Source organism: Eretmochelys imbricata, chromosome 25, assembly GCF_965152235.1.
Source record: "Eretmochelys imbricata isolate rEreImb1 chromosome 25, rEreImb1.hap1, whole genome shotgun sequence".
NCBI classification, from domain to species: Eukaryota; Metazoa; Chordata; order Testudines; family Cheloniidae; genus Eretmochelys; species Eretmochelys imbricata.
This window is the reverse complement of record NC_135596.1, coordinates 8,275,119-8,290,275: the sequence shown is the minus strand read 5'-3', so window position 1 is coordinate 8,290,275 and position 15,157 is coordinate 8,275,119. Positions and strand designations below refer to the sequence as shown.

Below are 15,157 nucleotides of genomic sequence, written 5' to 3'. Positions count from 1 at the left end.
GTGAATTTCACCCAAAGCAAAGAAATGGTTGCTATCAGTATGAAATGGAAAGGTCCAGCAAGTGGGTTTAGCATAGCTTTGCAACAGTCAAGGCCTTTCCTGGCTATAGAAAGAAGAAATACAGGCTCAGGCACTCCAAGACACAGACACACACAGTATGCTTTTGTTACACAGGTGTAGGGGACATCTGTTACGATTCACTACAGAGTGTTGCTGCAGAGCCTTACAAAACTGTTTTCCAGCAAACTTCCAGTGAAGGGAGACAAAACTCTCAATGCATTTACCTAAGTGCCTGCAGCTTCCATTTCAAGGCAGATCAAATAAACAAATATGGGGCAGAGACAGATAACAGAATCCAGAGCATCTTGACAAACAAACATAAAAATCACTGCAGGCTTTTGCACACTATTGTTTCTATGGACTGGGCTGCCATGGGGAGTGCAGGCAACCAAACCCTAGGCTGCTTTGATTTGCCCAGATTAGCTGGTGTACAAAACGTCTATAAATAATGCTCCTAACAAAGCAGGGAATAGGTTGTAAAGTCCAATAGTAACTTACATGGCTGTTGAGCAAACTGCTTTTGTGTGATGTAATCCCTTCATTTTTTTGTAGGTTTTCAATCGCCATTTCAAGCTAAAGAAAATGTGCACGAGAAAAAAGAAAAGAAAGGAAATCAGATAGTTAGCAACAGCCAAGATTTGTCTTTATTAATAATCTGAATAATGATTAATGCTTTCTATAAACAGGCTCATGACAAAGATGCAAGGTAGATGAGATACAGTCCTTATGGGCTGAAGGTGCAGCAAAGAAATGTTATTGTAACACATGCAAACTAACTGTGCAGCCAGGACACACATTAAGGATGAAAGAACGGCGCTAGGATCATTTCAGAACTTGCGTTTTAAATTCCCTGTTATTAAAGAGATGTCTATGTCTTTCCCCTTTTCTGCTACAAATATGGTGAATCACTCCTCCAAAAATTCTCATCGGTAGCAATGAGCTATTGCATGTCTAAATAGAGAACCACATAAAGATGGTGCATTTTATCATCAGACCCATCTCTGTGAAACCCAAATTAATAGCTTTGGTTATTAGCATTTCCTAAATTACTAATAGAAACAACAAACAAATTAATAGTAGTTGAACAAAGTACTGAATGCAGCAGAGCTACTACAGATAATGCACTAATGGGCATAAAGTGTCACTCTAAAATCATACAGCCTTGCAGTATGCCATATTGTATCTTACTGGCTAAACAGAAGTGGGCCTTGTCAGTAGCTGGATGCAAGACCTCCGTGTGCTGAAAGTCTTTCACTACGGGGCACTCTCCCCTTTGAACCAGAGTTGCAGAATGGTGTCAGCCCTTGGGTGAGAGTTTAAACCAAGGTCTCAGCCATCCATGGTCATGATCTCATGGCACTCTACCCAACAGATATTCCACCTTGAGTATTTACATTCTGCGGGCCTTGATGTCCATGCACATTCGATTAAAGAAGTTATCCTTCATTTCCTCATTTAATACACTGCTGTGTAGTGTTGCTGGCTTCAAACCAGTGGCGGGGGAGCCCCTTTAGACAGTCAGTAGTAAAGCATTCAGCATGAAATCTGCTATGTAATTACAGGTGACTATTATTAAGCTCAAGAACAGGCAGACCCCCAGTAGTGGACGTAGAGGCCAATTCACCTTTCATTGTCAGAGCTGCTCCTTTTGGGGATGGCAGTCTATTCAGCAATAGACTGTTCTGTCTGTATAGCAGCTTTGCAGTTTTCGTTTTGTTACTTAAAAGGTGTATTTTGCTTTTCCCACCACAGGCAGCAGAGGAGCCCAAATCTCCTAGATAACTTTTTCTGAGCATTCCTGCAAGGGGACACCCCAAACAGGTGGCAAAATTCTTCAGGATTTGGAGAAGGAAAACAATATTTTAATCAGTATTTCCCAACTGATGGGTAGCAACACCCAGAGAAGTTACCAAAGGCAAATATGGGGGGGTCATGAGGCACTGAAAAATTTGTTACAATCTAAAGAAATAAAATCTTGTTCCCCCCTCTCCCTTGCCCTTCAAGGCCAAGTACTATCTGTCAATCTCTCAAAATACATACAAATGATACGCTAAGACCTGGACAGAGGGCTCTTGGATATTCTGCAACAACTGGTGACCTTGGTAACAGAGGGATGCAGCTCCCTGAGCTGTATAAGCTGTCAGTGACAGAGGGCACTGGTTGTTTACAAGTGAAGCAAGTAAGACCCAAGCTTAGGTCTTGGCAAGTATACACCCTCCAGTTCCCCGCCTATATGCGCAGTAGTAGAGAAGGCCTACACAACTCATTATTCGTGGCTAGGGCCCTACCAAATTCATGGTCCATTTTGGTCAATTTCGTGGTCATAGGATTTTAAAAATCATAAATTTCATTATCTCAGCTATTTAAATCTGAAATTTTGCAGTGTTGTAATTGTACAAAAGGAGTCATGTGGGGGTCGCAAGGTTATTGTAGGGGGGGTTGCGGTACTGCTACCCTTCCTTCTGCGCTGCTGCTGGCGGGGCCCTGCCTTCAGAGCTGGGCAGCTGGTGAACGGTGGCTGCTGGTTGGGATCCCAGCTCTCAAGGCAGAGCTGCCGCCAGCAGCAGTGCAGAAGGATGGCATGGTATGGTATTGTCACCCTTAATTCTGCGCTGTTGCCTGCAGGGTGCTTCTTTCAGAACTGGGTGCCTGGCCAACAGCTGCCACTCTCCAGCCTCCAAGCTTTGAAGGCAGCGCAGAAGTAAGGGTGGCAATACCACAATCCCCTAAAATAACCTTGCAACCCCCCTGCAACTCCCTTTTGGGTCAGGACCCCCAGTTTGAGAAACACTGGTCTCCCCTGTGAAATCTGTGTAGCATAGGGTAAAAGCACACAAAAGACCAGATTTCATGGTCCGTGACGTGTTACTCATGGCCTTGAATTTGGTAGGGCCCTATTCATGGCTTATTAGTGGAGATGGGATAAGAAGGCGCACATTGTTGTAATAACTAATAACGCACATCCAGGTAAGAGGTATCATTAACAAATTCTCTTTCCCAAAAGTGAGTTGGCCAAGATGGCTCATATACTGCACCTGCCACCATTTAGCAGAGGTATGGTACGGAGAATGCTGCAGGATCACCCCTGCAGAGCATCGCTGGTTTGAAGCTGCAGGTGTAAGTGTTACCATGTTGCCGACAGCCCACTTGCTCCATTTGTTGCCTTGCATTTGTTATCCGAATGGAGATCACCCTGCTTATTCTCTCCTTTATATATGTTAGCTTACTCCCTATGCTGCAGTTTATAGTGTGACCCACTGCATGCTAGAAGGTGGCCATAAGGTAAAGTAGAACAATACCCATTTTCAAATCTGCCAGAGCCCTAAATGAGTGGAATGGATCTGGTTACTTCAGTAGCCAAAGAAGTGGTTTCCACAATGTCTGTGCCTAGGTGTTGTCCCCTCCCTCCTGTACACTACCCTGCAGAATAAATTCCTTTGTTTCCACTCAGGAAATAGTCAGTGACATACAGTACAAAGTATTCAGGCTACAGTGCTCCTTAGCTTAACAAGATACTATCTAGCTCAAAAAAGGGCCAGTTTCAAGGAACTAAGAAACTTAGATGTTTCTAAGAAACATCTCCAGCATCCTGTGATAACTGGGAAGAACCAAAACTCATCAGCACAAGCAGACTGCTGATGTAGCCTTGAGGAAATCAGTCAAAATGTCATAGGGAGACACCGTTTCCTTCCCCTGTTCAAGACAGGGAGACAGCGGAGCATCTGCATTGTGTACGCATCCACATAATGCAGAGACAAGCAGCAAGTCTCTCTCATAGGCATGCAGTGATAAACACAGCCCTAAAGAAGTGTGAATGCTACGTTTTATATCCCCCCACAAAAAAAGAAGAGGCTGGTAGGAAGCGCCTAGATATATTTACAGCCCACATTAAGGTGTGTCCTTTTAATCAGAATAACAACAGCCCCCCCACCATGATTTGCTACTTTAGTGGAAGGGACACTGAAGTTTGGGCAACTTGAAATATCAATTGCTTTTGGGCTGACACAGGGCTTTTGTAGCCTAAAGCAGCGTTTCTCAAATGCCACTGTGGCTGCATGTGGCCACCAGGGGCTTTTCTTGCTGCCACAGCCTCCTGGGCTGGGGAGGACAGCAAAGTAATGGCTCCTCCCCTGGGGCTGCCTGCAGGGATTGGTCCCTATCCCCTTCTGGAGCCACAAACACTGTAGGAACAGGCAATCAGTGAGAGTTCCCCACCTTCCCAGGGATGGTGCAGCTCAGGCTTCAGGCTTCTGCCCTGGGGTGGTGGGCACGGCGTGGCTCTGTCCCCAGCCACAGGGTTTGGGGCGCCACCCCCAGACTCACCCCCCAGGATCACCTCAACCCCCACTGCCTCCTCCAGACCCCCTTTGCCCCTGGCCCCCCTGCCTCTTTACCCACCTCCTCATCCAGGGCTTACTCAGCCCTGGCATGCTGGGGGACAAAGTAAGTCTGCTGTGAAAAGCGCTATGAACAAATATACAAATATCACTTTTCACAGTAGCAGAATTATTAACTAGCAATCTAAAAAAAATCAAAACATGCAAAGCACTTTATTTTTGTTTCTATTCTGTTTAGGTCCAGTGAAAAGCAGAGACAACTGCACATTATTTGTATTATTGAGTCTGCAAAAAAGCCTACATAAATAAATTACAATGATCTGGATATGTCTATGTGCATATGTATTTGTTTGTCCTAAAGTTAATTAAGTATTTTAGGAAAAATTCTCAGGGCGGCCACCAGCAAGAGTTGGTGGCCGCACGCTGAGGCCGCCAAAAATATGTTGTGTAAGGTAATGTGGTTCAGCAGAGCACCTTAAGAAACTCAGCTGCTGTATCTTTCCCTCCCTCCATCCCAGCTTTAGCCCAGGACAGAGAGAAACTAGATCTTTGTTATTTAACAAGAAAGGTCAACCGGCAAGCCAGAGACATGCATTATTTAAGATTTGCTGGTTCACATCATGAACACTGGTGTACAAGGTGACAACAGTTCTCTATTAACTGCTACTCACTAATTGGTACGAGTAAGAGTAAAAATGGGTACAAACCCGTTTCCTGAGCAAAGAGCTAAAATCATCTGGATTACTATGGCTCAGAAAGGACCAGAGGAAGAGAAGGGTTCTGGGGAGCTACGGATATGAAAACATCAGGCTGTCCTGCCTCTGGACATCTGATTACACACACACCCTCTCCTAGCATAGACATCACAAACACCCCTCTCCTAGAATAGGCATCATCATATGACTTCATAGGAGTCCTACGTCTCAGCCCATCTGGTAGTGCTGCTAGCTAAAGACCATGGAGAAGATCATTTTTCCAGCCATACTCACAGTCATACTGAGAGGTTGATAAATTCAAATTAGTTGTTACCACTCAAGAAACAGATCTTGGAGTCATTGTGGATAGTTCTCTGAAAACATCCACTCAATGTGCAGCGGCAGTCAAAAAAGCAAACAGAATGTTGGGAATCATTAGGAAAAGGATAGATAATAAGACAGAAAATATCATATTGCCTCTATATAAATCCATGGTACACCCACATCTTGAATACTGCATGCAGATCTGGTTGCCTCATCTCAAAAAAGATATATTGGAATTGGAAAAGGTACAGAAAAGGGCAACAAAAATTATAGGAGTATGGAACAACTTCCATATGAGGAGAGATTAATAAGACTGGGACTTTTCATACTGGAAAAGAGACGAATAAGGGGGGATATGATAGAGGTCTATAAAATCATGACTAGTATGGAGAAAGTAAATAAGGAAATGTTATTTACTCCTCATAACACAAGAAGTAGGGGTCACCAAATTAAATTAACAGGCAGCAAGTTTAAAACAAACAAAAGGAAGTATTTCTTCACACAATGTACAGTCAACCTGTGGAACTCTTTGCCAGAGGATGTTGTGAAGGCCAAGACTATAACAGGGTTCAAAAAAGAGCTAGATGCGTTCATGGAGGATAGGTCCATCAATGGCTATTAGCCAGGATGGGCAGCCATGGTGTCCCTAGCCTCTGTTTGCCAGAAGCTGGGTATGGGTGACAGGGGATGGATCACTTGATGATTACCAGTTCTGTTCATTCCCTCTGAAGCACCTGGCATTGGCCACATCAGAAGACAGGATACTAGGCTAGATGGACCATTAGTCTGACCCAGTATGGCCATTCTTATGTGGGGCAGGCTTAGATGCTTATTTCGTTTTTAGGTTCACACAGACCTTTACTAGTAAACCCTTTGCCAGGATTTCAGTAGGCTTTACCAGCAAAGATCAAGTTAAGACCAGAAACATTCCTTATGCTATCACCAGTTTGGGACTGCTGGTTCTTGACCACAGATTTTACATATGAAGATCATTTGTCCTCTCTGCTTGAATGTCTCGCTGTCTGCTTCATTCATCTCCCCTCCCAAACACTCATCTTCCCCCGTTCTGTCACTGTTGACAGCACCACTCCCCTCCTGGTCTCCGCCCAGGCACCCAGGCCACACCCAAATTCTGCTGCTTCCTCCTCTTCAATATCACCATGAGCTGCCTTTTACTTTCCATCCCCACAGCTGAGTCTCTTCTGCAGGGCCTCATTACATCCTATCTTCCTCTTTGGCCTCCTTAACATCCATGCTGCCCTCGCTTCAGTCTATACAAAATGTTGCAACTAAAGTTGCAAAGATTTTCCTTGATAATCAATTTGATCAGGTCACTCCTTTCTTTGAATCCTTCTGCTGGCTCCTCACCTTCTCTTGCAGGAAATTCAAGCTTCTTGTCATTACTTTCAGACTTCTAGGGAACTCTGTCCGCTCCACTTATTTTCACTTGTCTCACTTTGTGTTGTTCACATCTACCCTCCACACTCATTTTCCTACCTTCAACCATCCACATGAACATTTCTGCACTTTCTTCCTTGCTGCTTCATATGCAGTGCTCCCTTCCTGGGCCCATCTGCAAGGCTCCTACCCTGGCCACATTTACATCCCTTTTGAAGATCCACCTCTGCTGTGCTACCTACAGCGAATCTAGTTCACATGTATATTCACTTTTTAAAAAATTATATGTTGTTTCTTCTTCCTGCTGACCTGTCTTCTTGTCTATCTGTCCTTAGACGGTGAGCTATTTAGAGCAGGAATTGTTCCTGCTGGTCTGTCTCAACAGTAAGGGGCCTAAATCCTGAATGAAGCCAAAGAAGAGAGAAAGCCAAGAAAAATCCCATAACATAAGACAGCTACAGCAATTAGACCTGTTAGTGAGACGATGCTATTGACATTTAATTCTATTAAGGTTCTTGTACTGTACCCATCACCACAGTATCAGAGCACCTGACAACATGAATAATCCCATGTTGCTCTGCAGACTAAGATACATCCCCAGGCAGGTGACAAGATCAGCACTTATTTGACTCAAAATGACAAGGACAGACATAATCAAAATAAGCGGAAGGCCCTATATTTTGTTTTTTAAATGCATCTGAAATTAAAACTATGTATTTACACACACATACAAGCCATATAGGTGGAGTGATATCCCTGTGCTAAATGAATTCCTACTACTCCTGTCCCACCTGGCGTTTACTCTAACAGCTTCCAACCATGGCTTTTCCCCCTTCATCTCAAAAACAACCTGCCAGAGAAATGTTTCCGCCTCTTTCTCCAGAAATGTGGAATTTCCCACCCAATGTCCAGAACAGGCAAAATTCAGCTGTGGATCAACAACAGCTCTTCTAGGCATGAAAATGCAAAAAATTTAAAGTCTTCTATTTCAAAACCCTGCAGGGCTAGAAATGAGAACTTTACTGGTCATGTTTTCAAGAGCGTTCTCCGATTAGATGTTCTCATTTTTCCCCAAAGTAGGTGCTACCTACATACATTTGTAACAAAGTTTACATATTTATATATACACACCCACACACACCAGCCGTTTGGAAAGGGAGATGACCTGTGTTCTAACAGGACATTAGCACCCAATTAGTACTTGCTTTTAAGACTGGAAAGTTCCAACATAACACCCCTGATATTTTTAAATATTAAAGAAAAAAAAATTTTTTATCCCATTGAGTCCAGTACAGCTGGGCTCATAGGAACTCAGCACTAGACTTCACAGGTGGAGGAACACAAAAAATATAGTCCCAATAAAATTTTTTTTTAAAACTCTAAAATATCCTGAAATTGTATTTGCTATGTGGCATAAACAGACTACATGATGGCATAGGACAGCATAAAGATTTTATCAACATGTGTTTGAGATGATCTACTTAACAAACCAATAGACTCATACATTCCAAAGCCAGAAGGATCATTGTGATCATCTAGTCTGACCCCCTGTATAACACAGGCCACCAAACGTCCCAAAATAACTCCTAGAGCAGATCTTTTAGAAAAACATCCAATCTTGATTTAAAAATTATCAGTGATGGGGAATGCACCACGACCTTTGGTGAATTGTTCCAACAGTTAATTACCCTCACTGTTAAAAATGTACACCTTATTTCCAGATGGAATTTGTCTAACTTCAACTTCCAGCCATTGGATTGTGTTATACCTTTCTCTGCCAGAATAAAGGGCCCATTATTAAATATTTCTTCCCCATGTCTATACTTAGAGGCTGTAATCAAGTTACCCCTTAACCGCATGAGTAATGAGACATCCCAAGCTCATGCTAATAAAACACTTGCACCACACCAGCATGTGTTCTCTCCCTCTCATTGATTATATATATTACACACACACAAATCTTATTTATTTTCTGAAGTCCTTACAATTCCTGGCCCTGTAGGGGCAATACCTTCAGGGCTACATACCGTTGCTGGAGAGGAGCGTGAAGTTAGTGACAGAGAGTGTCTAGTGTTTTCCATCCCCCCATGAATGAGATAGGCTCCCGAGCTGGAGAGGATCTGACTTCCCCCAATGTCCATAGTGATGCCCACCATGCTGTGAGAGGGAATGGCTGTAGGAGAGGATGCCACTGTAGTCACCTGTGCTCCACCTCCCTGCGGTTCGAAATAGGAAGCTGCGCTGCTGGGGGCATAAATCTGAGCTTCAGTGTTGTAGGAGTAGGCGGCTCGGCTGTCAAAGGAACAATGCGGTTAGGATGTGAAGCACACACGAACGGAGAGGAGCTTAAATATCTAATTTCACTCTCACACTGGGATCTTCAGTAAGTTTTTTTTAAAAGCCTTGACTCCATTGCAGACGGGATTTGCTCTACTGAAATTTAGTTCAGATATAGAAGTCAATTGACAACATGAATCTCTCCAATGACAGCCCTGAAGCAGGCCTCAAGCCAGAGCCCTTTGGAACGTTTGCTTTGTCAGAGGGGGAATGTTGGGCACAGCATGACTGGGCCCAAGAAGGAGCCTTCTGACAGCCTGGCTCTTCAGAAATGAGGGAAATTTTTCAAAAACACCCAAATGAGACTGAGGCCTAGTCAACACTGAAAAATGTTTGCTACCAACAAACCCTCAGTGCAGGCACAGTTTACATAAAGGCAAAAGAGGGCTTTTTCCGATATCAATTCTAATAAGATAAACTGGCAAAACTGCATCTATACCGGGGCTTTTTCTGGGATAGAAATGTTGTTTTAAAAACACAAAAACAAAACTTCAGAACCCTAATGAACACTACTATCCTAGCAAAAATTGCTATCGTAGAACTGGCCTGACGCTCCGAAGTGCCTAAGTCCCTTTTGAAAATGCGACTGACGTTTTCAAGTCATTTAGGTCTTTTGAAAATTCTACCCTTTATAGCTCAAGAATCTGCGGTAAATAGAGCTGGTTGAAATTTTCTCATCAAAATATTTTTTTTCAGTAAATATGGCTTTTTGTCCCAAAGTAAAGCTTTTGCCCAAATTTTTCATTTTGGTTGAAATGTTTCAGTTTTTCATTGAAAAACTAGAAATTGATTTTTTTTTCCTCTTTTGGTTTTCCGTTGAAAAACTGAAATATTTTTACACAAAATTGCAGGAAAAGATTAGTTTTCTTTAAATTTCCTGTGACAAAAATTGGCTTTTTTGGGGGGATAGGGTGGGGGGGGGACCAGCTCTGATAATAAGTTTCAGGAATTGGCCAAGAAGTCTAGTGGAACTGCCAGTGCCAGAGAATCCAATCTCAAGTTTACCCCACTAATAGCCACCATATGCTCAAGAGAAGGGCAAGATGGGTAAGAACCAATGTCATCTATACTCAGAGCAACATTGAGACCCAGGGTCTCTACTCTTACAAGTCTGTCCAGCAGGGCACCCTCGCATGACGTGGAACAAATACAAGGTAATGCAATATGAATGCGCTGCATGAAGATATTTCTTGGGCTAAGAGAGTTGTTTTGGCCCTTGTTACGGTCCAGCACCACAGAACAGGTAGCAACCCACAATTCCCAGGGGGCAGGACACAAAGAGGCTTTCAAGTGGAAAAGAGAAAACCCTAGAAAGAACCTTCCTTCCAATTAGAATGGTCTCTCATTTATGTGGAGTTTCCATTTTTAAAACCCCAGCTCCCTAACAGATACAAAAGGGTTTGGAGAAGGAATATAGGATCCGCTTACATAGGGCATGTCTACACTTATCGGTAGATCGGCACTGCTGCAATTGATGCAGTGAGTGTCGATTTAGAGGGTCTGGTGAAGACACGCTAAATCGATGGGAGAGCACTCTCCCATCGACGTGCGTACTCCGCCTCCCGAGAAGTGTGAGAGAAGTTGATGGGAGACGTTCTATCAACACAGCACAGGGGAGCCACCATGGTAAGTGGATCTAACAACGTCGACTTCAGTTACGTTATTCATGTAACTGAAGTGGAGTAAGTTAGATCGATTTAACGCAGTAGTGTAGACCAGCCCATAGAGTGAGCTCCATGTGGTTTAGGGTGGGATCTCCTCACACACACACAATGCCTCCAGCATCAAAGAAGCAGTATGGCAACTGCCACACCCATTAAACAGGGTAGTGCGTGCTGCTTCTCCTCTTGCTCACTCTCCCCTTTATGGGAGCTACTGCCTGCAGCGGCACTAGAATGGAGCAAATCTTGTTATTGGGCAAATGTAAGGACTGACACTGTACCAAGCTGCAAGGTGGGTGTATGAAGTGGAGAATAAGGCTTTTTGTGTACTCTCTCTCCACCTTTCAGGGCAGACATAATTGTGCCCTGTCTCTCAAAGAAAGCAAAATGAACTTTTACATCTGTCAGGCTGGCATTTATTGGCCCTAGTAATGTGAATGACAGAGACTCTTACATGGTTCCATTGGTGTAGACAGCCTCTCCTCCTTCCACATACTGGACCTGGGTTGGGTACACATGCTGCACAGTTTGCACCTGAAACACATGTGACAATGCTGGGTTTATAGATGAATTATTGACAAGCAGTAATGGATGACACTACACACACAAGCAATTAGCATTTAAAAGGGCACTCAAAGCTGTTTAAGAATGAATATTAACTTTTAACTTTCTATTTGTCCTATTTTTGGAATGTATTTATTTTTTTAAAGGCCTCATTTTTTAAAATTTGACATCAACGTTCACACAACTAAAATACACACGGGCAATTCTTTGCACAAACAACACTGTTCTCATACCCATCCGTTCTGTGCATGCAAACACACACTTTGTCAGCACAACTACTTGTTTGGGCCTACTATGTGAATGCAAGTCAGGATTGTTTTAAAAAACCATTGGCTCTAGACAGTAATCTTTACAGAAGAGTGCAATAATTATTTTTTAATATTTATAAAAATAATTTTAAAATAAATCTCTCCCTAGACTCTATAAAGTGAAACCTGATGCAAGACAGGTGCCTAGGAGAATTTGATTTTAAACCTTAAACAACCATGAGAGAGTCTCCTTTATCATCAATCTAAAATAAGGAATAATCAAGTTCTCTGGTCAGACACTGTTCTAGAAAAAATCCACATTTTAATTGATTAAAGAGATAGCCTATATAGTTTCAAGCAGCCCATGCTGGACATGTGGGTAAGGGAAGGGCTGCAGGTTGTGTTTGCTTTCAAGTGACTGAATGGCAATAGCATTTGGTCCCCCACTCCATTGATATTACCTGCTGTGAGACCTGCTGAACTCTGGGAATGGAGATCTGCTGCATCTGTGCTCCTTTGGGAGAAGAGCTTGTTGTTTGAACCAAAATCCTCTGAAAAAATAAAAAAGAGAAATGTGCATTTAGATCCAGTGTTACAGTTGGACCCAGAACACCCCATTCTGGCTAGGCCATTTCCTGCAATACACATACTAGAGGATTTGCTCCAAATCCCCAAATACAGGCAGCAGCTCCACCATACTTTATGGCTACCCACACACACTCCCGCTCATTAAAGCCTCCACACATATTCCATTTAGTCTAAACTACAGTTAAATTGGGCATGGGCCCAAACCCAATACCCTAAACTTGGGGAGAGCTCAGATGTGGATCCAAATGGTTTGGCTGGGCCCATCTTTAAGTGAAACTTGGTTTAAGCAGCCACCCCAGGGAATAGCAGAAACTGGTTGCTTAGTAAAAGCAGGTCTTAAAACAAAAGGTCAGCCACAACTATTGTGGAAAATCTCTGCATCTTTCCCCATGCCTGCATTTCTCCTATGCAGGGAAAACTCTTCAGAAGCTGCTACTCCAGGCCACTACCCTTTTTCAAAGTTCACTTCTGCCATAATCCCTACAAGGAACAAAGCAAATACATTTATTGATCTCCATTCAGTGCCATGATGAGCACTAACCTCGTCTGAATTCTCTCTTTTCAGATGTAGAGCCAATAACATTAAATTGAAATGCCATTTTTAATTCTGGATCCTTGAAGCCATTATTGCATAATTTGCCATGTTCAAACAACCATCGTACACTAATGTCAAAGTTGATTTTCCTACTGCTTCCTTTAATTTTTTCTCTCTTGTTATTCACTTGCAGAATCTAGAAGTGGGTCTGCAAGTTTAAGTCTGTCTGGAGGAGATTGTCCAGGACAAATTGCTTCAATCACTTCTTCAAATTGCTCTTTTTGTGCTACATTAAAGGTGATGTTAGCATAAAAGAATTTGATAAGAAGTTGAAACCTTTAAGTCTTTGCCTTTCAGTTGTTCTTAATGGCATAATCACAGATTGACCTGTGACATATTTGGACTGTTGATGATGAACAGAAATTGCTTTAGAAAGAAACTAATGTTGAAGAGCTGCTGGAAGGCCTAGAAGAGGAATGTAAATTTTTAGTGTGGGTATCTTTCGATGACATTTGTGGCATCCAAAATCGATGTTCCAGGATCAAACTAAATATTCTGCTCCACCAGAGCAATATTCTGCTATTCCTTTAATAAGCAATGTTTCTTCAGGGTCAAATGGGCCACTAAATTAATCTGAATAAACTGATTTACTAGACTTTTTCAAGAGAAGCATGATTCTTTTCTATCTTGCTGCTGGACTTTTGTAGAAGTTTACATTTTACTTAAGAAGAGTCATCTGTTTTCATTACTTCACTCCACACAAACACTTGATTCATACAGAAGGGATCAGTAGATTATCTAGTCTGACCTGCTGCATATCATGGGCCATTACATTTCACCCAGTTACCCCTATGTTGAGCCCAATAACGTGTGTTTGAATAAGGCATAACGTACATATGGCTAAAGTATACCTTCCAGAAAGGCATCCAGTCTTAATCTGAAGACATTAAGAAATGGAGAATCCACCACTGCCCTTGGTAACTTGTTCCAGTGATTAATCACCTTCATCAATTTCTATCCTATTTATCGTTTGAATTTGTCTGGCTTCAGCTTTCAGCAATTGGTTCTTGTTCTACCCTTCTCTGCTAGACTGAAGAGCCCTTTAGCACCCCATATGTTCTCCTGGTGAAGGCATTTATACACTAATCTTGTCACTTCATTCTTTTTGATAAACTAAAGAGACTGAACTCTGCGGTCTCTAAGACCTTTTCTCTAGCCTCCAAATAATTTTTGTGGCTCTTTTTTCCCATCCCCTCTCATTTTTCAAAATCCTTTTTAAAATATGGACAGCGAAAGTGTAAACAGTACTGGTCTCACCAATGCCATATACAGAGGTAAAATCGCCTCCCTACTCCGACTTACTATTCCCCTCTTAATTCACTGAAGGACCACATTAGCCCTTTTTGCCTCAGCATCACACTGGGAGCTCATGTTCAGTTGCTTGTCCACTATCACCCCTAAATCCTGTTCAGAGTTAGTGCTTTCTAGGATACAGTTCCCCATTCGATAGGTATGACCTGTATTCTGTGTTCCTTTGCCTTGGCTGTATTAAAACGCATTTTGTTCGAACGGGCCCACAAGCGATCCAGATGGCTCTGTATGACTGCCCTGTCCTCATCATGGTTTACTACTCCCCCAGTCTGTGTGTCATCCACAAGTTTTATCAGCAGTGATTTTATATTTATTTCCACAACTGATGAAAATGTGGAAGAGTGTCGAGTCTAGTACCGATTCCTCTTTTTGATGATGATTCCCTATTGACAACTACTTTTGAGATCTGTCAGTTAGCCAGTTCTTAATCATTTTAATGTGTGCTTGATTGATATTCTACTGTGCTAATTTTTTAAATCAGAATTTTGTGTGACACTATGTCAATGCAATACAAACATTTATTATAATTTAGGCTTGAATAAAGACTGGGAGTGGATGTGTCATTACACAAAGTAAAACTATTTCCCCTTGTTTATTTCCCCTCCTACTGTCCTTGTAAACTGCTGGAAATGGCCCACCTTGATTATTACTACAAAAGGTGTCTCCTCCCCATCCACTCCCTGCTTTCCTGCTGGTAAATAGCTCACCTTTCCTGATCACTCTCGTTACAGTGTGTATGGTAACACCCATTGTTCCATGTTCTCTGTGTATATAAAATCTCCCCACTATATTTTCCACTGTATACATCTGATGAAGTGAGCTGTAGCTTACGAAAGCTGATGCTCTAATAAATTTGCTAGTCTCTAAGGTGCCACAAGTCCTCCTTTTCTTTTTGCGGATACAGACTAACACGGCTGCTACTCTGAAATATATCTACGCAGTTACCTTTATCAACCAAACCTGTAATCTCAAAGAACGGAGGTCAGGTTTGCTTGACAGGAGCTATTTTCCATTAAATCATGTTGACAGCATTAATTAT

The 15,157-nt window shown here is 42.4% G+C and overlaps 1 protein-coding gene across 1 annotated transcript in view; it reads right to left on the bottom strand.

Moving 5' to 3' along the window:
* Positions 1–15,157, bottom strand: part of RFX2 (regulatory factor X2) — a 72,448-nt gene that overhangs the window by 35,777 nt on the left and 21,514 nt on the right. Inside the window, exons 3-6 of the mRNA XM_077841998.1 lie at positions 12,086–12,175; positions 11,267–11,346; positions 8,842–9,106; positions 559–633 (exon numbers count right to left, since the gene is read on the bottom strand). Coding sequence (XP_077698124.1) covers positions 559–633; positions 8,842–9,106; positions 11,267–11,346; positions 12,086–12,175 — 510 coding nt within the window. The remainder of the gene's footprint in view (positions 1–558; positions 634–8,841; positions 9,107–11,266; positions 11,347–12,085; positions 12,176–15,157) is intronic.